General features: G+C 41.1%; 1 protein-coding gene across 1 annotated transcript in view; it reads left to right on the top strand.

Annotated features, from left to right (window-relative positions):
* dnai1.2 (dynein, axonemal, intermediate chain 1, paralog 2) overlaps positions 1–19,010 on the top strand; it is a 43,362-nt gene extending 24,352 nt beyond the window's left edge. The window contains exons 19-20 of the mRNA XM_051677634.1: positions 1,645–1,830; positions 15,932–19,010. Coding sequence (XP_051533594.1) covers positions 1,645–1,830; positions 15,932–16,036 — 291 coding nt within the window. The 3' untranslated portion in view covers positions 16,037–19,010. The remainder of the gene's footprint in view (positions 1–1,644; positions 1,831–15,931) is intronic.
* The last annotated feature ends 5,010 nt before the right edge of the window (positions 19,011–24,020 follow it).

Below are 24,020 nucleotides of genomic sequence, written 5' to 3'. Positions count from 1 at the left end.
CCGAGCCTCCCTTGGCTCCGCCTGCCTTCGTCGAGCCTCCATCTGCTCCACCCTCAGAGTCTTTCACGGCTCCGCCCTCAGAATCTTCCATGGCTCCACCCTCACCCCCTGAAACTCCACCTCCTACTGGTCTCAAATTCCCAATCTTCCAGTGGATCCGCCTGCTCTACCTCCAGTTCCTCCTTGAGTCCCATATCCTCCATCCTCCTGTGGTTCCACCTACCCCATTCCGGTTCCTCCTCCTGAGTGTCCAGTTTTTGATCCTCTAGCAGGTCCACCTCCTGACTATCAAACTCCTGCTCTTCCTGCGGCTTTGCCTGCTTTTCATCCTGAGACTTCTCATCCAACTGCTCCACCCATCTCCAGCTCCGCCATTGAGATCTCAAGTCCCCACGCCTGCTGCTCTGCCTCTGGATCCGCCTATGGCTCCGCCCCCAAGTTTCCACCTCCTGCGGCCAAACCGCCGGACCCAGTTCCCTTCCTATAGCTGCCTCCCAAACCTTCTGAACCTGTTCCTGTGCTGTGGCCGCCTCCCAGGCCTACTGATCCTGTTCCTGCCCTGTGGCCGCCTCCCAGGCCTCCTGACCCTGTTCCTGCTCTGTGGCTGTCTCCCAGGCATCCTGACCCTGTCCCTGCTCTGTGGCCGCCTCCCAGGCCTCCTGATCCTGTCCCTGCACTGTGGCCATCTCCCAGGCCTCCTGTCCCTGCTCTGTGGCCACCTCCCAGGCCTCCTGATTTTGTCCCTGCTCTATGGCTGTCTCCCAAGCCTCCTGACCCAGTCCTTCCCATAAACAATATTGGACATGATTTGGAGGTTGCAATTTTGCTCTAAAATTACATTTTAACTCCAGTGATGGTTAGGTTTATGGTTGGGGGTTGGGTTAGGGTGTATGGTTAATGAAATATGCATTCCTGTTGATTCTATTAAATAATTTAAAACTAAAAATACAACTCGCTTTTGGCACCACTCTGTGGACATTTCATCCGGAAACTAAATCTCATCCATGCCCATACGTTCAACAACAACTCCAGCTTCGGCCACTGGAGGACAGTGATTCGAATTTCCATAAGCACAGATTGATTTTAACAGAACTTTCAACCTACTTTCACCAAATTAACAGTGTGATCAGTCTGACTTTAGAATGGATGTCAATGGAGAAAGATGCTTTTTGGGTCCAGAAAGTGAGAAAAGGTGAGGTGATATAGTGTGATATTCAGCTTTTACACAGTAACCTGAATCTTGAAAAGCAGTAGAATATAAGGTAATAAATACACATATAAACACATACACACACCGAGGCATATGCACTCACTTGTTCAAACACATGTTCTTAGACATACGCACAAACAATCCCAAGAGTACACAAATAATATAGTCCTCTGCACCAGATGGTCTGAATTAATTTACACCTCCACACACACACTGGTGCTATGAGTATATTGAAATGCAAGCACATACACACAAATGCATCATAGACTTGTTAACACTCAAAACAAAAGAATACATTATAGAGTTGCTGGGGTCTGCTTCACACTGAAACATAAATGAACAACAAAGACATATGTGGAATAAAACTGCCTGAATCTCCTCCATTTATCTCTCTCTTTATTTAATTTTTCTCTTTTCCATGGTCTCTCTATCAGGTTCATGTGTTTGACCTCAGCATTAACAAATCTGAGGCTCTCTGTCAGCAAACAGTGGTGGCCAAGAAAAAGACCAAGCTATCGCACATTGAGTTCAACCCTGTTCACCCCATCATCATCGTGGGCGATGACCGTGGCTGTGTCACCAGCCTGAAGCTCTCTCCCAACCTCCGCAAGAAGCCTAAGGTAAGAGACTCTCACATGTGTATGTACAGGCCTCCAATGACATTGTTTATAAAATTGCATGTATCACTCCAGCACAACCTTATTCAATCACAGCTGCTACATACTTAAAGGATTGCTGTATCTGCATTTTTGTTACTGCTTCAGGCATGAATTTAAAACATAAGCTGGATACACTGCAGTAAAAATAAAAATCAAATGTCATCAGAGAGTTATTGACCATTTCACTTTAGCTAAGTGGCATGGATGGGAATGTTCCAGTAACACATTAACAGTGTTCTCATAGTGTACATTTAAATATCATTTGTTTACTGGGCATTAAATCAAAGTGATTCATTAGTTCATTAGTTAGTCTGTACTGGGAAAGGGCTCTCAAAACAAATTGATGTGGGGACATAAATCCTTGAAAGTGATTTCAGAGTGATTCAGCAGTCATGTGTTCAAATGCAGTTTATCTGTCTATCTATCTATCTATCTATCTATTTGTAATTAAAGGGATAGTTCTTTTGACTTTTAAAAATGTTGTATGATGTGGCACGGAGGAGGGCGTGGCCGGGCCGGAATGACGCACGGCCGGACCCCAATCAGCCTGATGAGGCGAGCGAGGGATAAAGGCGACCGGGGACGGCCGTTCGAGAGAGAGAGAGAACTATGGGCAGCTGCCCTGTATGTGTTTTTGTTTGTGTGCTTTTGTTTAAGTTTATTATTAAACTATTATTTATATTGTCAAGCCGGTTCATGCCTCCTCCTTTCCCTATAACCCCTTTACACTGGTGCCGAAACCCGGGAGGGAGGAGGGATGCCCATCGTAGAGTCCACTGCCATCCACCCAGGGGAGCGCCGCTTCCATCCGCCCCTCCGCGATTCTGGCGGCCCGTGGGGACACTCCTCCACCCCTGGTAGCGACCCTACCTCTCCAGGCGGTTGAGGAGTTGATTCCCTCCTCCCCTCGCAGACAGCGGTCTTCCCTCGACCCCTCTGCGTTTTCTGGCGGCTGGCAGGGCACTCCTCCACCCCTGGCAGTGGCTCCATCGCTCCAGGTGGTCGGGGAGTCCAGTCCCTCCTCCTTCCCGGGTTTCGGCACCAGTGTAAAGGGGTTATAGGGAAAGGATGAGGCAAGAACCGGCTTGACAATATAAATAAATTTTAATGATAAACTTAAATAAAAAGACACAAACACATACAGGGCAGCTGCCCATAGTTTTCTCTCGAACGGCCATACCCGGTCGCCTTTATCCCTCGCTCGCCTCATCAGGCTGATTGGGGTCCGGGCATGCGTCATTCCGGCCCGACCCCACCCTCCTCTGTGCCACATATGACTTTTTAAGTGAAATACTGCATGATCCTGTACAGAGTTCCTCTATATATGACCCGATCTTGCTAAAATTTCCACTTATGGCATCTGTTATTGTAACAGTGCTATGTGTGTAATGGATTTTGCCCCATAAGGAGAAATTCATTTTTATTTTATCTCCCTGCATCTATTCATCTCCATATCTTTATCGCCATTTTCATTCATTAGTGGTCTATAATGGATCAAGTTCCCTTTTTTAATCCTCTTAATGGTACTGCTGTGTAAAAGGACTCAGCACTCACATATCATCTCTTGTGTTATTCTTAACAATGATTGTTTTCTTTGTGCGTCTGGGGAGATGAATCCACTGATTGATCATATACTGTGCCCTTAGCTTACAGTGAGAATACTAAATAACAATGCCAGCACATAATTAAAATCTCTCCTTTCTCTGCCTCACAGACAAGCTGCTGTCTGCAGTAGCACAACTTGTGAAATGTTTCATTTGTTTGGAGAATCCAGTCAATACCAGCACTCTGTGTCGATGGTAATAGTCATTATATTTGATTGACTGAAGTTCATTTAAATTACACAGAATGTCACAGGTTGAGATAGTCGTGTCCACCTGATGCTTTTGACTTGAAGCTATTGTTATTCCTGCCATGGCTCTACTTGCCAGAGAGACAGAGAGAGAGAGAGAGAGAGAGAGAGAGAGAGAGGCAGACAGAGACAGAGAAATTTACAGCAGGTTAAAAGTGCTTTAAGTGATGGTATGCATAAAATGTTCCTTCTCACTGAAAGATATTACTGAAATAATTGTCCTGAGATATCTCACCTGTCTCTGTGACAGCTCTAGACTCTGTAACAGTAAACAAAAATGTGACCAAGGGCAGAGGAATTGGATTTGCTTTCTGCCTGTCAATTATTTTGCAGTCTTATAGTGTAGCAGTTGAAGTGGAACATTCAGGTTTCAGGAGTTCACCTGCCCATATAATCTTTGAGTGGTAAAGGGTAAAGTGTGAAAGAAACGGCAAATCAAAGGCTAACAAAAGTGCTAAATCTAGGTAAACTGCACCAAAGAAGCCGGCTTGCAGAGACGGTCTCGTGCAAGGGCCTGCTCCAAGTGGAAGTTTTAGACAAACGACTTTTGCAGCCAAAGGGGGCTTGTACCATGGGTATATTGCACCTAAGCAGCCAGTTTGTAGAGGCAGCATCACGCAAGGGTCCGCTCCGGGTGAAAGAGATAGTAAAATATGGGTTATATAAATGAACAGGAGGGAATGGGAACCGTATCTGTAATGCTAATTGCAGCTGGCATAAATCAAAGACTATGGGCTTCAGCAGAAGCATGTTAAAATACTGCTACGGCAGTAGAGTAAAGTGGGCCTCTTGTGGGAGCAGAGTTAAGGCGCTGCTATCAATCAAAATCAAATCAAATCCCTTTATTGTCACTCAACCATATACGCAAGTGACAACAGTGGGTGAAAGTCTTGGGTGCAGTTCCAAGCAACATAGCAGTATGACAATTACAATAAACATCTGATTTAGGGGCTGTTTAAACGACAACGTTTTCAACTAAAAACTGAAAACTTTTTATGCGTTTTGGCTGTTGGTTTACATGACAACGGTGTTTTGGTGCCATTGTTGTCGTGTAAACGTACCCTTACACATAACACAATTTACACATCTTGTTACACAACACAATATGCAATATACACCTAATAATATACAATATACAGTATACACAAAATAAGAAGACTGTATACAATAAAAATAACACACAATTTACAGTATACACAAAATAAGAAGACTGTATACAATAAAAATACACTGTAAAAAATACCCCACCCCCCCAACACAAATATGAAGTGTTGTGTTGACATTCAGCTGTCGGTTGATAGTCAGTTGCCAGTGTTTTATTAAGAGAAATATAAAATGCAAGTCCAGTCTGAGGCTAATAAAGTGCGGTGCTGATATATGTATCGTGAGCGATCAAGAGTTCAAAAGTCTGATTGCTTGGGAAGAAGCTGTCATGAAGTCAGCTGGTGCGGGTCCCGATGCTGCGATATCGCCTGCCTGATGGTAGCAGTGAGAGCATCCCATGGCTCAGGTGGCTGGAGTCTCTGATGATCCTCTGAGCTTTTTTCACACACCGCCTGGTATAGATGTCCTGGAGGGAGGGAAGATCACCTCCGATGATGTGTCTGGCAGTTCGCACCACCCATTGCAGGGCTTTGTGCTGTTGCCGTACCAGGCAGTGATGCAGCCAGTCAGGATGCTCTCTACAGTGCTGGTGTAGAACCATGTGAGGATGTGGTGGTTCATTCCAAACTTCCTCAGCCATCTCAGGAAGGAGAGGCGCTGGTCAGCCTTCTTCACAACGGCCTCAGTGTGGACGGACCATGTGAGTTCCTCAGTGATGTGGACACAGAGGAACTTGAAGCTGCTGACTCTCTCCACTGGTGCTCCATTGATGGTGATGGGGCTGTGTTCTCTGTCTTTTCTCCTGAAGTCCACCACAAGCTCCTTGGTCTTACTGACGCTGAGGGAGAGGTTGTGCTCCTGACACCAGCGTGTCAGAGTGTGCACCTCCTCTCTGTAGGCTGTTTCATCATTGTCAGTGATCAGACCTGACAATCTGACAGTCAAGCGTCTGCTTGACAGGAAGTCCAGGATCCAGCTGCACAGCAAGCTGTTTAAGCCTAGAGCCTCACATCAAGCTTGGCGGGCACTATGGTGTTGAATGTTGAGCTGCAGTCCACAAACAGCATTCTCACATATGTGTTGGGCCTCATGTATTCAGATAGAAGACAAAGGCAGGCCTAAAAGTTGTAAAAGCCTGACTGAGGCCTCCGTCATAAATCTTACTGAAAAAAACCACGCCAAAATCAAACAAAGGGAGTCCAAAACAGACTACAAATCCCATGAAGCCTTGCTCACTAAAGGATCTAACTCTCAAATCTTATTGGATGAGGCACATGACAGAACGCCCCTCAAACATGACGTCATCAGGAGTAGAAATATCTCTGAGATGCTGCCGGGATTTGCTTCCGGCAACTTTGCTCGCCATGTGTAGACGCAGCTCATCGCAGCTCTCAGGTGTAGCCTCGTGGCACAAGGAAGTAATGTCCAACTTGAAACTGTGGCCATACAATCTCCATCTCGCTTGACGAGTTGAGATTACTCTGTGTTCCACCGAACACTCTAACGGATCTGAAGGAGACCGCTGAGCAATCCGCATCTTCATCCGTTTGCCTGCAGAAGTGAAGCGATAAAAGATTTCTCTTCCATCTTCAATCAAGTCGACGTTGCTGATTTCTCCGCCAGCCCACCGAGAATCAGCAGCTGTACCGCCCACCGAGAATCAGCAGCTGTACCGCCCGCCAACAGAGCGAGGAAATGAGTCGGAGTCAAACGATGGATGAACACACATTCTAGCTGCATCCTCATGCGATTCAAGTAAGAGGTTTACGTCTGGGCAGAAATAGAATATTATAGTGTGTTATTCTTGTGTATCAATGTTATTGCTTGTACAGTTTACGGACCACCGAGTCCGCTCATTGCTGCTAATAATACTCAAGGTATGACTGTAATGTACTGTTATCATGAATGATATCTGCTGTGTTGTAGTCCAACCACATTGGACTGTTGTGTATTTCCGCCATCGTGGGTGAGACCGGCACACTGAGTTTATCCATTAAAGAATCAAAGACCGCGGGGCGGTTTACGAGCCGTCCACCGCATCTCTGAGTGATAAACTAACAGCTGCTTTCTCTCCCACGATCGCGAAACCGGCTTTGGTGCTGTCACTTTATTCTCTCTCTCTCTTGTACTAACCACACACACACACGACCTCTCACAAACATTCTCGCTCACACTTTTGGCTAGTAGATAACTTTGTGATAAAGCTCAGCTTTGTCCCTAAGTTATCGTACAAGTGGAGATACGTGGTAAATGGGCAGACGCCATTCACTGGTTTCTCTCCGCCCACATTCGCGGCCATATTCTCTGGCCGGAAATCTCACATGACGTTCTCTCCACGAGAGTCACGTCCGCCATTTTGTGCATGTCCCTCCTTACACACACACACACACACACACACACACACACACACCTTTCATGTGTTATAGGATTATCTTGGTTACCATATCTAATCATATCACTGTTTAGTTTGTAGTTGTAAGTCGGAAGTTTATTGACTGCATTGTATTGATAATTGATATTACTGCATAAATAAACTTCGTTATATTTCAAAGAGAAGTGTTTTGGTTTCTTTTGCATACACTTGTGTCAATTGCTGATGGGATGTCAGTGCTTGGATTCAAGCCTTCATTGTTTTGTTTTTTTTCGAAAATCGATATTCTTTGGATGTCGATTTTCCTAAGAGAACAAGCTAATATTGAGACTGTTATACTATCTGGTTATTAGTCCCTGATTCCGACATTATTAATCCTTATTAATATTCTACTGATTTTTGATAATTGATAATTATCTTTGATGATTGTTGAATTTGAAGGATCAATAAGCTAGCATTAATTTTCATCAATGTTTCATCGATGTTAATAATTAATGATAATCTTTGGTAATTGTTGATTTAAAGGATTAAAAAAAGCTAACATTGATTCTCATCAATGTTCTATTGAATTTAATAATGTATAATTATCTTTGATAATTATTAATTATTGCTAATAACCAAACCCGCTCCTGAACGTAGTGCACTACATTTACTGGAGCCCCATATGAGGTTTTAATGAGTTAGATTCTATTATTTAATTTGAATATTAATTAATAACTAAAGAAATAATTATTAATTATTTCTGATAGTAACACTGATCTAAACAACCAGTAAAGCCCTACATATGTGTTCCTTTTTTTCCTGGTGGGAGAGAACAGTGTGTAGTGTAGATGCAATGGCATCATCAGTGGAGCGGTTGTTGCGGTAAGCAAACTGCAGTGAGTCCAGTGAGGCAGGCATCACAGAGTAGATGTAATCTCTGATTAGCCTCTCAAAGCATTTGCTGATGATGGGGGTCAGAGCAACAGGTCGCCAGTCATTTAAACAAGTGATTTTGGATTGCTTTGGTACAGGTACAATGGTGGACATTTTAAAGCATGTAGGGACCACAGACTAGGAGAGGGAAAGGTTGAAAATGTCTGTAAAAACACCAGCCCGTTGGTTCGCGCATGCTCTGATGACGCAGCCCGGAATGCCATCTGGACCCGTTGCTTTATGGATATTCACCCGTCAGGATTGGGTTATGTCTGCTACAGAGACGGAGAGTGAACTAACCTCTGTAGCTTCGGCCGCGGGAGCTCTCTCCACGAGGGCGGTGTTGCTTCTCTTGAAACGAGCATAAAAAGTATTAAGCTCATCTGGGAGAGAGGCAGTGGTGTTCACGGCGGAGTTTTAGTTCCCTTTGAAGTCTGTGATGATATTAATTCCCTGCCACATGCTTCTAGAGTCGGTGGTGTTGTACTGTCCTTCAATCTTGTCCCTGTACTGGCGTTTGGCTGCTCTGATAGTTTTGCAGAGGGCATAACTGGCTTGTTTATGCTCCTCCGCGTTCCCAGAATTAAAAGCGGAGGTCCGCGCATTAAGTGCTACACGAACATCGCTATTAATCCACGGTTTCTGGTTAGGGTAGATCCATATTGTTTTGGTTGGCACTACATCATCTATGCCCTTCCTAATGAAACACGTTATGGTATCAGCGTAGACCTCGATGTTGTCATCCGAGGCGGATCGGAACATCTCCCTGTCCACGTGATCAAAACAGTCCTGTAGCTAGAATCTGACTGGTCTGACCAGCACTGGATCATTCTGAGGGCGGGTGCTTCCTGTTTCAGTTTCTGCCTGTAAGCAGGCAGAAGGAGAACGGAAGAGTGGTCCGATCGGGGAGGGATTTGTAGCCATCCCGGAAGGGAGAGTAGCAATGGTCCAAAACCCGGACCCCTCGTGTGTTGAAACTGATGTGTGCTGGTAGTATTGCGGTGCTATTGACTTGAAGTTGGCTTTGTTAAAGTCCCCGGTCACAATGAACGTGGCCTCAGGGTGCGTGGTTTCCTGCTTGCTTATACTCTCATACAGTTCCTTGAGTGCCCAGTCTGTGTCGGCTTGTGGAGGGGATGTACACAGCTGTGATAATGACCACTGTGTATTCCCTCGGTATCCAGAATGGTCGACACAGAAGCATGAGAAATTCAGAGTCTGGAACATCCGCAGACATCCAAGTTTCTGTAAGGCAGATAATGCAGCTGTCCCTCGTCTCTCGTTGGAAAGAGTTCTGTACTCTCAGCTCGCAGAGCTTGTTGTCCAGAGCCTGAACATTTGCCAGTAGAATGCTGGGTAGCGGGAGTCGATTTGCGCGACGTCTTAGTCTGATGAGAATGCTGGCTCTCTTTTCCAGGATGCCCAGACAAAGGGATCCGCTGTCATGTTTGAAAACAGCGGGTCAGCATTGAGGTATTTAAAGTCTGGTTTTCGTTGTGCTATTGAAGAACCAATGTCCAAAAGTGTTTGTCTATCGTAGACAATAAGGCAGACGACATCCAAGACAAAAAACACAAGAATTGTAGACAAAACAAACAAAAAACTGCAATATTGGTTCGGAGCTCGCAGCGCAGCAGCCATACTCGGCGCCATCTTTAGCAATAGGCAAGATGGCGCCTATTCACTCCACTATGGCTGTTGAGTTGAGTATTTGAGAGCATAGTAAATCAGCTGCTATAGCAGTGGAGTTGAGTATTTGAGAGCATAGTAAAGCAGCTCCTGTGGGAGCACTGCTGTGTTTCTGTTGTTGTAGATGCACTTTGATAAAAGGTATCAAAATTAGAAATTGAGAGTGCCTGTGGAGGAAATAGAAATAACTCTGTTCACGCATCTGTAAAGGAAGCAAAAGGTTAGATAGGAGAACATGACAATTACAATTACATTCGAGCGGGACACTGTTGTGGCAATATCAAAAGGTGAAATGGGGTACTGCTGTGGCAGTAACGGGCGTGGATGGGATAATGCTGCAGCAGGATCAAGCAGGGTGCTGCTACGGCAGGATCCAGCTCAAACTGGAGGAGTGAAGGAGCTCCTTTGGGAGCACTGCTGTACTTCCATTGTTGTAGATGCACTTCGATAAAGGTATCGGACTTAGAAATTGAGAGCGCCTGTGGAAAAAATAGAAAACTGTTTATACGCCTGTAAGAGAAGCAAAAGATTAGTTAGGAAAACATGATTACAATTACATTTGAGCAGGGCACTGCCGCAGCCATAAGAGGAGAACAGCTGCGGCAGTTTCGATGACATAAAATAGATCAGTTGGGGCAGAAAGCACACCACGGTTGCGTGTCTTGGAAGGCTTAGTCGCACGGCCTGTAAGATGCCATGATAGTGGCACCTGGACAGCACATTTGCGCTGCTTTGTGGTGTCATTGGAGGTTTAGTCACGGGGCCCGAGATGCTGCGGCTGCGGCACCTGGACAGCACATTTGCGCTGCTTTGTGGTGTCATGGGAGGTTTAGTCCCACGGCCCGAGATGCTGCAGTTATGGCACCTGTACAGCACATTTGTGTTGCTTGAAACCTGCGTATAATCCTGTGAAAGAAAATTTAAATGATTCCCGCAGACACCTGCTGGAAGCAATATTGGTGAAACCCCTGAGGATGGCGCAAGTGTGGCCATTTTTGTAGAAAAGGCAAATAAGTCACATGAAAGAGAACCTTAAACCTGAAAAAACATTAGAGTTATCACAAATCTGTGAAATAAGAAACAGTCTGTGAAAACTTAGATACATGGCAAACTGGCCGCTGAAGAGGGGGCTGTACTTGTGCCGGTAGAGGGGAAAAACCTTAGACTGCTAATGCTTATTTGAGGGGACAGCATGCGGTCGACGTTTCGGGGACATAAAATAGATCAGTTGGGGCAGAAAGCACACCACGGTTGCGTGTCTTGGAAGGCTTAGTCACACGGCCTGTAAGATGCCATGATAGTGGCACCTGGACAGCACATTTGCGCTGCTTTGTGGTGTCATTGGAGGTTTAGTCACGGGGCCCGAGATGCTGCGGCTGTGGCACCTGGACAGCACATTTGCGCTGCTTTGTGGTGTCATGGGAGGTTTAGTCCCACGGCCCGAGATGCTGCAGTTATGGCACCTGTACAGCACATTTGTGCTGCTTGAAACCTGTGTACAATCCTGTGAAAGAAAATTTAAATGATTCCCGCAGACACCTGCTGGAAGCAATATTGGTGAAACCCCTGAGGATGGCGCAAGTGTGGCCATTTTTGTAGAAAAGGCAAATAAGTCACATGAAAGAGAACCTTAAACCTGAAAAAACATTAGAGTTATCACAAATCTGTGAAATAAGAAACAGTCTGTGAAAACTTAGATACATGGCAAACTGGCCGCTGAAGAGGGGGCTGTACTTGTGCCGGTAGAGGGGAAAAACCTTAGACTGCTAATGCTTATTTGAGGGGACAGCATGCGGTCGACGTTTCGGGGACATAAGTCTAGAGAAAAGAGAAAACAAAGATTAGTGACAAAAGAATGACACTGCCATCATTGCAGCCACTGGGTCAACTCTGAAGAAGTTTTGTTGCATAAGTGAAGAATGGTACTTGTCTGTTTACGCCTTAAGGCTGGGTTGGAGTAAATGGAGAACTAGAGAAATGTTTTAATTTTGATGTTGGGTAGAATCTCTTGATCATGAGTGATAATTACATGCATGCACATAAAATACATACACCCTGTATGCTTCTAAAGATTGTGTAGTTTTAGGAACAATAATGTGAGCTATAGAATAACATTCAGCAAATAAAAGCGCTGCAGCTCACTTCTTATCCCCAATAAAGTTATACAAATACCATACTTACCTGCTACTAAGTGTAACTACCCAGACCACGAGCACATACTGAATGTAGTGAACAGGGCAATATGACCAAATTGCATAGATAACTTAAAATAAAAGTTATGTTGTTAAACTAACGTAAACAGCATTAATGGGGAGCTTATATTTTGACCAGCGGATGCAGACAATGAACTGTATGCAGAAATTTGAGTAATGAAGCTTGAATTTCAAATTTGATAAAGCCCCATTGTTTAGGAAGGCCCTATTTTTTTAGGCAGCTTCATGGTCCTGAGGCTGAGATTACTGCGCATTAAATGGAGATAGGAGAAAGTATGTAACCACTGAAAAAATTATACACTTCACATTAAAAAAAGAAAACACAATCAAATAGATCCTACTCCAAAATAGTGAAGAAACAAAAAGTCTTCTATACTTCTGTTATAAAGACCTTTTAAATTGTACTGTGATAACATTGATTAATTGGATAAAGAGCTTGACCTTTGCAGGTTTCAAGCTGTGCTAAGGTAGGTATTGGTCAATGGTGGCTGAAACCAGACATGTGTTTTCTTTATGGCAAAGCAATCCAATGCCAGCGTGACCCACGGGACAGCGTCTCTGACAGTGAATACAGACAGCAGGGTCAGGACTCAATAGAATCAGTCTGTTTTTCAGTCCAGTGCTAGCCCTGCACACCCTCGCTACACCATTACACACACATCCCACCTCCCATGAGCACTCAAAATGCTCTCCCCTACAGCACACCATCTCTCTGTGACTCATTAATCACAGTATTCATATTAATCTCGTAACCAATTTGCTTTTAACAGACTGTTTTAGATTCATTGCATGAACAGTCAGGTCAGTATTCTTGCTAGAACTCCAGATTGCAGTCTCAGCTGCTCAGCTCTGATTTATTTGCCAATCTACTGTGTACCGCAGCAGTCTTTCTCAGCAACTTTCGCAGCAAACTCTCGTTTTTAAATAGAGTCATTGAATAAACTTTATTTGCCTGCACAACACTGAACACAATTACAAGCTTATCTGAAACATTAGGAGCCCTCTTGGCAAGGGAGCCACTTAAAGGAATAGTTCACCCAAAAATGAAAATTTGCTGATAATTTACTCACCCTCAGGCCATCCAAGATGTAGCTGGCTCAGTGGTTAAGGCTCTGGGTTACTGATCAGAAGGTCAGGGGTTCAAGCCCCAGTACTGCCAAGATGCCACTGTTGGGCCCTTGAGCAAGGCCTTTGACCCTATGTGCTCTAGGGGTGCTGTATCATGGCTGACCCTGCACTCTGACCCCAGCTTAGCTGGGATATGTGAAAAAAAAAAAAGAATTTCACTGTATATGTGCAAATGTGTGATAAATAAATAAGATTATAAAAAAAAAACACACAAAAAAAAACAGTCCAATATAAAATAAAAAAAATAATTTCCAAATAATAAAAAAAAAAAACAATGTAAACAATGACATACCTCCTGTGATGTGTGACCTTACTGAGCTTATGTCATCCCTCTCATGAGTGCATGTCACAGAGATGTACAGAAGCAAACATTTGTAGTTAAAAAGTATATAAGTATTGTTTTGCTTCTAAAAATAATCAATCGTTTGCGTTCAGAAGAACTTTGTCGATTGGAGTCGTGTGGATTATTTTGATGCACCCTAAATATGCATTTTGGACCGTCAAAAAATGGAGTACATTCACTTGCATTGTTTAGAGGAGGAGGCCTGAAATGAAATCTTAAAAGTCTTAAATTCTGTTTTGATGAAGAAAGAAACTCAGATACATCTTGGATGGCCTGAGGGTGAGTAAATTATCAGCAAATTTTCATTTCTGGGTGAACTATTCCTTTAACAGCAGCGAAATCTTCCTCTTCCACTCCACTTATGCAAGTACTCCCCTCTGATTCACAATCATTGACCTCAGCCGCAGTCATTAAAGAAGTAAGATTCTGCGTGTCATGAGATCTCATTTCTATTCCGTATCAGAAATGCTAAAGAGCTTATTGAATTTTCGTCATGTAAGCACTGCCTTCAAGCAGACATTCACTAGTTTTATACAAATGCTACCACAAAACTTAAAATAAAAAAAAAAAAAAAGGCTATAAGGCTATGGACTGGCCCTTCCAGGGCTTAAGCAACAATTGTTCTACAAAGATCTTTAACCAATATTCAACTACCACATTTGTATTCTGTTGTATCTTTACAGATACTGGGGTTCTTGGGGTGAAATGTTGATGCTGAACTTAATTATAAACCAAAAACTCACATTTATTTCACACAAAATTAATAATGCACCATACGTGGGGCGGGATTTTCTGACGCAGACAAGGGGCATATTCGTTTTGAAAACTTTGTTTATTTTTGCAATTCCGTTCAGTGGTGTCGCAGAAATTACAATCGTCAGCTTTAATGTATGTGCACCAATAATTTAAGCAGCAAAGATGCATATTGCATGTTTGATGGCAGTTTTTCATTTTTATATGCTACATTTTTCAGGCCTTAAAAGTATGTTAAACATGTGAGGATGTGTATTCATCAACCTGTTACATGTCCAACAAAATCATACAGGCATATTGAGCCAAGTTTTTGTCGATAGTTAATAAATAATCAACATATATTATATTTCTTTACTATAAACCATAGATATCCTATTATGATTACTTTTATAAGCATTAACAAACATTATTACATTATATAATGCTTACAAATTATTAAAACTGCAGTGCCGCTGCCTACATCCACGTTTTAAAGCAGTTGCTCTGAAGAACCCGGAAGCATGGTTGCCTGCAGTGTGACATCACTGTAATTACATCTATAGAGTGTGCACTCAAAGATGTGGGTTTGTTAGTCATTTTACAACGGCTTTAAATGCGGCTCATCCAGTCAGAATTTAGAGTTAAAGTCTAATTTAATCCTTTATAGTAATACCCTCATACTGTATTTCCTATAATCCCATCGGTGCTTTACTCTCTGACATAAAAACAGTTACTATAGGGACTTTTTACATCTTATTAATTAAAACTCTACATTTTAAAACACTCTGACATAAAGTGATATTATGCACCACAATAACTGTGTGAGGTTTTTCTCTCTCCGTTAAACAAGGACAACTTCAGTGATTTGTGTGAAGACTGTCGCCTGGTGTAAATGAAGAAACAAAATTGTTTATTGTGCCAGTCCACCATTATCACATTAATAGTTTGACATTAGTAAAGGTAAACATTTGGCGCAGCACAGTCCCACATCATGTCCTTCGCACAGTAGCCTTGAGAGGTGTCTTTGTCAGTCACGTGCCTTAATGTTTCTCAATCTCCCAAATTATTTTCCCTAACGGCACTCTCTGGTTACGATTCTATGAATAGCTGTAACCTTGAGCTACTTATTCGAGCCCATTAAAGATATCTCTGTACTATGACTTCAAAGGTTATTTGGATGTCTGAACATTAGCATTCTGCTGAGCAATTTTAACAGATGTTCTTAGAGTGATTAGTCTAATTCATTTGCATAGATCTGTTTTTCATCTAATGATTGGCAGGCATTGGATTTACAGCCATTAATAAGTGTAAGAATTTATCTGCTATTGTCCATAGAGTAGCTTGCCTGGGTCCTGTTTAGTTCATTACTGCATTGGTATGGTCAGTAATTACAGAAATCTTTGATTAGTAGTCTACTGTTTCCGTTCTCCCCCTGAGGAAACAATGTGTCACTGTAATCGTCTCGGACAAATGTCATCTGAGATTAGACTTGAGTCTCTGATGACGGTGTTAGTGGTTTGTTCCGCCACAGCACACAGAGGAAATAACACTTTGGTGACACCTCTCTTATTACTTCCTCAGTTCAGATAGAAACGTTTAAATGGGATCTTCACACTGAGAAGTGTTTGTGATTGTTAGTGGCACCCCTGGGTCAGTCCTTCCACTTGAACAGCTGACTCATCTCTTCCTCTTCATTTCTCTCTTTGGCTCCCCAGGAGAAGAAGGGTCAGGAGATGCCGAAGGGGCCGGAGGTGGAGAATGCAAAGATGGAGAAGCTGTTGAGTTTGCTGAGGGAGCCTGGGAGCAATCAGCAGAACTAAAGCAACTGTGAATATCACACTGAACGTTCAATAAAAATTCCACAAATGTTTCTGTCACAAAAAATATATTTACATGCATGTATAGTGATAAAAATCCTTCTAAATGTCTGTATTCTCTCTCATTGTGTTAGATGATCTGTAGTATTCTGTATACTATATATTATAACTCTCTATTATAGATGTTCAAAATTGTAACTTTCTAAAAAAAAAAAAAAAAAAAAAATAGAAATGTGAGAGTTGTACACAAGTCTTAGTGTTAATTGATCCAAAAATGAAAATTATTTTGTCATTTAAACACACTCATTGTGTTCCAAACCTTTATGACTTTCTTCAATGGAATACAAAAGGAGATTTTAGGCAGAATCTTTGCCTCAGTCACTATTCACTTTCATTGTATGGGAAAAAAAAGAAAGGAAGTCATATAGTTTTGGATCAACATGAGGGCGAGTAAATTATGACACATTTTTCATTTTTAGTTGAACTACCCCTTTAGATAAGATAAAAAAAAGGTTGAAACTTTACTTTAATAAAAAAAAAAAAAAAAAAAAAAAAAAAAAGACCAAAAGATTGTGCAGATATTTCAATGCATTTATTAAACACATTCATTACTTTAATCTGTTTAATTTCCTTGATGCAAAATGCTAGTACGATGATAGGTTATTAGTTTTCCAGTTCCTCTGGCCCTTTGCATAAACAAAAAAACAAATTTTATATTAAAATGCCTCTTTCAGAAACAAAGCAGTACTCTCCAGCTCTTATTAAATTTTCATTCTCACTCTTTAGCTTTTATTTGTTTGTGTGTGTTTATTAGCACAGCATTTATCGCAAGCTGGTCTCCTGCAGGTGTTCTGGCTTGTGTGGGGTTTCAATGATGCTCTGTCAGGCACTAGTGAATTAGACTAAAGGGGGCATTGAGAGTCTCTTTTCCTTTATATATAACACTCAAGGCAGAGTGGTACAATATGAGAGAGCTCAGGTAAGAGACACAAACACACTCCCAGCAGCCCACGCTCAGCCAACCCACTCCATGTTCTCAAGTGTTTTACATGTTGTCCCAATTAGACGGTCCTCTAAAAATAGCAAAGAAACAAATCTTAACATTTTTCTAACAGTATTAGTTCCTTAGAGAGACCATGTGTCTTGGTCAGTGTTTTAAGGAGAGGAAACTAATCCAGTCTGATCTCACAATGAAATCGGAAAGAGTAGGTTGACTTTTCTTTAGCTAAAATCAGTCTGTGCTTACAGAAAATCTAAACACTGCACCTAGTGGCCAAATCGGTAAGTGTTGTTGGGTGAATGGGCAATGTGTGAGCTCCATTTTCCAGGTGTAACGTCCACAGAGGGGTGCCAAAAGCAAGTTGTGAAGCAAGATGTTTTCAGCTGAACAGTAATATAGTGAAGAGAAATTTCATTAAAAGAGTTCTAAGTCATGAACCAACACAACCAGCTCTGAGGTGAATCACATCACATACAAACTTTGATTTAAAGCAAAAATTCATTTGAAAATCGGACAAAAAGACAAAGGTACAAGACTGTGTACTTAACGGCTTTCATGAGGGCATGAACTACAATCCCATGAAGCATTGAGAATGAAGTAATCGAATTAAAAACAATGGAAAAATATAAAACTATTGATTTGAAGATGTTGATTAGAAGTATAAAATCAATATATTGCAAATTATTCATATATATATATATATATATATATATATATATATATATATATATATATATATATACAACTACATAAGTAGTTTGAGAGTGTAAGGATACCAACTTGATTGCGTCATGGGAGTGGGCGGTTGCTGCTGGGCTCTTTTGCCGCGATTCTGTGATTGGTGGAACTTTTCTCTTCAGGATCATAGGTAGGTCTGTCTTTAAAGGTTTTTAAGTTATCATTAATAAAAAAGGGATTTCGACCAGAGCCCGTCTGAAAGCGGAGCCTACAAGGTTAGCGTAGAATAGCATAACTTTATGGGAGGTACACTGGCGAGGAGACAAGAGGCCGTTCTTTTTGAATGGATGTCTATGGAGGAGATGCTTCCTGATGCTGAATAAACTGCTTTTGTGAGTTCATCACTTAATGAATTGACCGCATTTCCACCAATCTTCAACATGTTTTAGACTAAACAATGGAGTGGAGTGAACTATGTGTTGAGTTTAATATGATAAAACTGCTATTATGTAAGGGAAGTCACAGACAATTTGCAACAGATAGGTGTCAGTTTACGGCTCTCCCCATTTGTTTGTATGGTATCCACTAATGGTGACTTACTGTCCTAACACACTAGTTGACCATTACGCTCTCTCCTATGGTAAAAGCTTGGAGGTTGTTATCTCATTATAGAAGATCTCTGTTTTGACTCTGTTGTGCTCCATAGTAAGTTATGTGGAGAGTGATTATGGACCAAAGAGGTTTCACTGTGGGCGGGGCAACCATGCACAACACTGCAGAAATAGAAACCAAGCGACTGACAAAATGTCCTTTCATTTGTTGCTGCATGTGAAGACAAAAACCTCAGATTTATGTGGAAGAGATAGCCTTTATCAATTGTACAAAAAGTGAAAATGGCATTGCAGTAGTCACTGTAGTAGTGTTTGGCAGCTTTATCCCATGCTATGTAATCTAAAGCAATCAACTAGTGATATACCGATATATTGGCCAGGCCGATAACTGTGTTTGCTTAGCCGATTAAAAAAAGTGGTAAATTTCCCTTGTTTTTAGGAAATACAGCATAAAAAAGTGTTTGTTTCACTTTTGATTTGTCAATTTTGTGTGCATCTGATTGCTGTTGTTAAATTGTACAATGTTTATCGGCATTTATATTGGCCATCTGCCAACCTGCTCTCTAGATATCCGTTTAAAAACCCATATTGATCGACCCCTACAATCAACATGTGTCCTCTTTGTCTTTCTCCTACTTTTGCAGTATTTAGACATACACATTCACTCCGTCAGATCCACTACATGAATTCCCTCAGGCTGTCAGCAAGTATTTCTGCTCATTTCTCTGATGTGCATTCTCTAGAGTCAGTACCGGTGCCCTATCTTGGCTGGAGGGAACCTTGCAAGCTTTACAGAGGATCAATAAAAGAACCAGTATAAGCAGAGCTACCAGGATGTTACACGCTATAGCCACCACTGCAGCAGTGGACAGTCCCATTGCAGAGACCGAGTCTTCACAGTCACATAGCTTTATAGCTGACACAAAGACAGCATTCCTCGGATCAGCCGTCAGCCCCGGAGCCCCAGTAGAAGACAAGGCTCTGATCCGTGACCTGTGGGGGCGTAACGCTTAGCACTTCAAAGTCCTGCTTGTTGATGTCACCGTCACTCCACCATACACTGCTGTCACTATTCCTCTCTTTCTCCCCCTGATCTTCTGATCCAAATGTGTTCTACTTTTCACATCTCTTATCTTGGAACATCAAGGAGACATCGTGTTTCACGCTCAGAGGAAGAATTTGAATCTGGTCTGATGTAAGATCAGAGTGAAGTCTGTGGAGATTTTTTTTATTTTTGCTTGAAAAGTCTTGAGCTCTTTAAAAAATGTTGAACATTTGCAGTCATTCACAGGTGAAATTCCCGTTTTTTCCCATTAACTTTTGTTGTCTAGACAAGACTCCATGCTCATCTTTGTTCTGAGATAGTGGAAAGCAGTGTGGTTCTCCTTTGGAACAAATCTGCAAAGCTGCAGCCTTCTCTCATCTTACTGTAGGTTTTTGTTTCTGTCTGAAAAAGAGGATGAAATTTAAGCAGGTATCACAATGCTGTATTTCATATTTCAAAAATCTACAGAATGAAAATGCATTACATTTAGCAACGACACTATTGTAAGCCACATTCTTATGTTGTCAGCTTTTTGATTTTGTAGTGGTTTTCTATTATTGGTGCCAGACGCACAGTGGCATATTTCAAATGGAGCCAGTGGCACGAGAAAGGAACTGCCTTAAAATCTCATTCCTTTCCTGGGGTGCTCAATAAAGCTTTCACAAGCCTCTGCCTAGTTACTGTCTTTCTCTGAATCTCCCATCTGAATGCACAATGGATCTAACATTTCTTCCTAAGACACACATCCGCATGCATAAAAAAGACTATATGCTCATGCTCCGCTTGAGAAATTTTCATAAAAAGACATACTCAAGCTATTCCAGGTAAAACAGAAAAATAACAGGAGAGGAGGATGTGTTTGAGTCTGAAACCTCAGCTGTAAATGATTGCGCTTCTGCACAGCTCATAGATTGTAGTGGGAAGTCCTAGCAGACCCACTCCTCCACAGTTCAGCCGTGTAGAGAGGGCCACAGAACTGTGCACTGAGCGTCTCTGAAAAGAGGCTTATCTTCCACATGCACATTTACACATACCTTATCATGAATAATTCATTCTATTTTTGCTTTAAAAACTCACTGGAAAGCCATGAATTACTGTAATCAGAACTACAGTATATTTCTCCCCCCAAAAATGAAAATTCTGTCATCATTTACTCATCCTCATGTCTTTCCAAACTTGTATTATTTCATGGAACATGGAAAGGAGATTTTAAAATATTTACATTGCTCTTTCCCATACAAAAAAAGTAGACCAGAGCAATCAAGGCTCAAAGTCCATACTTGTATAGATTCATACTCTATAGTCTTTTGGAGCCATTTCATAGCTTGACATGAAGAAAGACCAAAGTTTAAGATGTGATTTACTAAAAATGTTTCTCTATGCTGCAGCTCTTAATTTTTGTAAGCACATCTTTTGTGTTCCATGGAAGACAAAAAGTCATACAGGTTTGGAACAACATGAGGTGAGCAAATGACAGAATTTAACTTTTCGTTTAATATGTTTTACATGCAAGAAAACAAACTCTTACAAACACACAAACGTTCACTTAACTATCTAACTGGGGACATACCATACACTTCTATTGTTTATACAGTATATAAAGCTATAGTTAACTAATTTTTAACTACTACAGACTCACCCTAACCCAAACTCTTACCCCCTCTTTTTTTTTAATTATGAGGAAGTACCTGAATGTACCCAAATGGAGGTTTGTAATATTTATCTTATTTCTGGGGACAATTTTGTTCTCAAACTCTTACCACGACGTATGTACACACCAAAGGCGTAGGTTTGGTTTGAAAGTTGGTAGGGACATACTGCAAAGAGGACATTATTCAAACTGTTGATATTTAGAATGTGAGAAAGTATCTATAGGCACAATATTTTTATAATGTCATTTTCTATTCCTCTGCCCTACCATATTAAATATTAGCCTGTTTTTTTACTAGCACTATTTTGATCACGATGGTCTAATTTTATTTCCTGTATTTTATAGACAAAACATGCTTTTCCTATCTACCCCGATGTTCTTCACCTATGTGCAAAATAAAACATGTATTGGCTAAATGTATGCTATACATTGTGTGCAGAAAATATTAGTTAAAAATGCAAACATCCTTGTGCTCACATATGCGCTGAATTTATAAACTTAGTGCATTAAAATCATACTGCATATATCAGACCCACTGGCCGCCACTAAACTCTTAATTGGGAATGGCAATCAGTTGTCTGTGCAGTTATACTAGCATTTTAAAATCCTGCTCCTTACCTGGCACAGTCGCTCACATTCAAAGGTGTCTTCCTCAAGAAGGTACTTGCCACCCGTAAAAGTAGAATCTTCCATTAGGTTGCATACAAACTCTGGATGTTGTTTTACTTAGTTACTTAACATTTGTACAAGAAAAGTATGCTTGTTTAAATTTACTAGTTCTTTATCAATTGTTCAAGCCTTCCTGAAACAACAATAACATTATTTTAGCTTCCCTTTTGTCATCTGAGAGATTTTTTTTTTTTTTTTTGTGACGTTCATGAATCATCTGCCTATTCTGACCCAGCAGAGCTGTAAAGGGAGGGCTGAGTATGTTTATAATGCTACATGGAGGCTTCTTTGATTGACTGTAGGGAATAATGGTGGGATGCTGGAGGTCTTGTTTCCAGTCAGAGAGGAAGAGAAAGGGAAGGAGGGGTCATGCTAAAAAGCTGTCAGGGGCGTGTGTAACATACAGAATCACAGGCCCTATGAAGAGGGCCGCATGGCAGTGTGAGCTGTTTTACAAAAGTGCTTGTCAACCACACACAATGAATTTCCCCATAAACCCACCCTCAGACTGCCTCACATACGCAATGTGGAGAACCAGCCAACATATTATAACCGAGACACTTTGAGTGAACAGACGCAGGGCTATTCTGGGTGTCATTTGAGCGGAAGTGTAAGTGTGTTATCCTGAATGCATTTTATTCTGCAAGTTGTGGGTGGCTTTCACAATAACTATGCAAACCTCCCAAGGATCTCCTGACTGGGGTGATCTAATTTATTAATACTGTATATCTAAAATTGTCTTAAACCACTGAATATGAAATGGAACTTAAACTTCATTCCTAAATAGGGATGAGGGATGAGAATCTTAATGATTCCAGTTCCATGTAACGGTTCCATTCCATTAACGATTCTATTAGTACTTCTGAGGAAGAAATATTTAGAAATACAAAATGCAATTCCCATTGGATTTACTGCCCTCAGCAGTGTTTTACCAAATGATGAGATCATTTTATATATTTTTAAAAAAAAACTTGCAAATGGTGTGTTTACAGAGACTTTTTTTAATTAAGATTAAAAATTAATAAAAAATATTTTATTCATTCACAATTTTTTTAAAATAAAATACCACTAATTACAATAAAACTCATAATGTGTATCTTTAACTACACTGTTGTATACTGTATTCCAGTAATTATTCTGAATTATTGGTTCATTTAAATTTGGATATGGCAAAATGAGTGATTTGTGGTTCTGTAATTTTTGATTCTCTAAAACACAAAATTTCTTTGTTAGGAAATATATTTTGCATTGTAGATTCCAATGAATTGGATTATAAGAGTCATTTGTTCAGGAATTGGACTACACTGGTTGCACTGTTTGTTTCGCACTGTAGATTCAAAAGAACCAGCTCATAAGAGTCATTTGTTGGGGTATTGGGCTACACTGGCCGTGCTGTATGTTTCGTGCTGTAGATTCAAAAGAACCGGCTCATAAGAGTCATTTGTTCGGGAATTGGACTACACCGGTGTCTGTTTTGCACTGCTGATTTAATTGTAGTGCCACTAAATGGTATCAGGAAACACTGTCAAAGTATATTAACACGATGTTGCGTTCACATTGGCGGAAGAATGTACATTTGAGAACAATTAACGGAATTGAAAGTCATAAAAATAATTTGTTTCAGATATTTTTTTTTAAATGGAAGCGGTTCTGAATAGGAACCAGTTCTGGTACGATGACACCCTTAATGTAATTTACATATGACTATAATTAGATTGGAATGTTTGTAAAACTTCACTTCGACTTCCTGTCTTTCTAACTGTTGTATCTTCTCGACTTGTGATGCCTATTGAACCTACAGAGAACAATCAGTAAACTCTCTCTCATTTGATTATTACAAAACCTGCGTTTTTATTCTTCAATATCCATATTGAGGACCCAGCTGTCGCCCCCAACAGTGTCATAAAGAGCAATTGTGAGATGAAAACACAACCACGTCATTTTGTGGTGTTTCTATGACACTTTCAGCTCACATGTCAACTTGCGTGCTCTTTGGGACTCATACCCCAGTCCTTTGTATCACATATGTAACACTCTATCTTTGAGCTAACGTGCAATAGATCACACTTAAACAAGCTTGTAAATGTGATGGTTATGTAATGCAAACGTTAAAATAAGTAATGAACTATAGTAAAAGTGTTTATATGTCATAAGAAAGCATTGACTGAGAAACAGAGCGAAAAGAACATGTTTATGAACTGATAATCTGTCATTTTCCTTGTGATTTGAGTGAAAGGGGATAAAGTCATTGTTGTTTTAGCGCCTCTAGTGTTCATTCCACCAGGAAATTGCTGTGTTACATTCAACAGGCCACAAAAAAAATCATTTTGCAA

The sequence above is a fragment of the Myxocyprinus asiaticus genome, chromosome 38 (assembly GCF_019703515.2).
Source record: "Myxocyprinus asiaticus isolate MX2 ecotype Aquarium Trade chromosome 38, UBuf_Myxa_2, whole genome shotgun sequence".
In the NCBI taxonomy this organism is placed as follows: domain Eukaryota; kingdom Metazoa; phylum Chordata; class Actinopteri; order Cypriniformes; family Catostomidae; genus Myxocyprinus; species Myxocyprinus asiaticus.
Note: the sequence above shows the minus strand (reverse complement) of the source record. Positions and strands in the feature narration are given on the sequence as shown.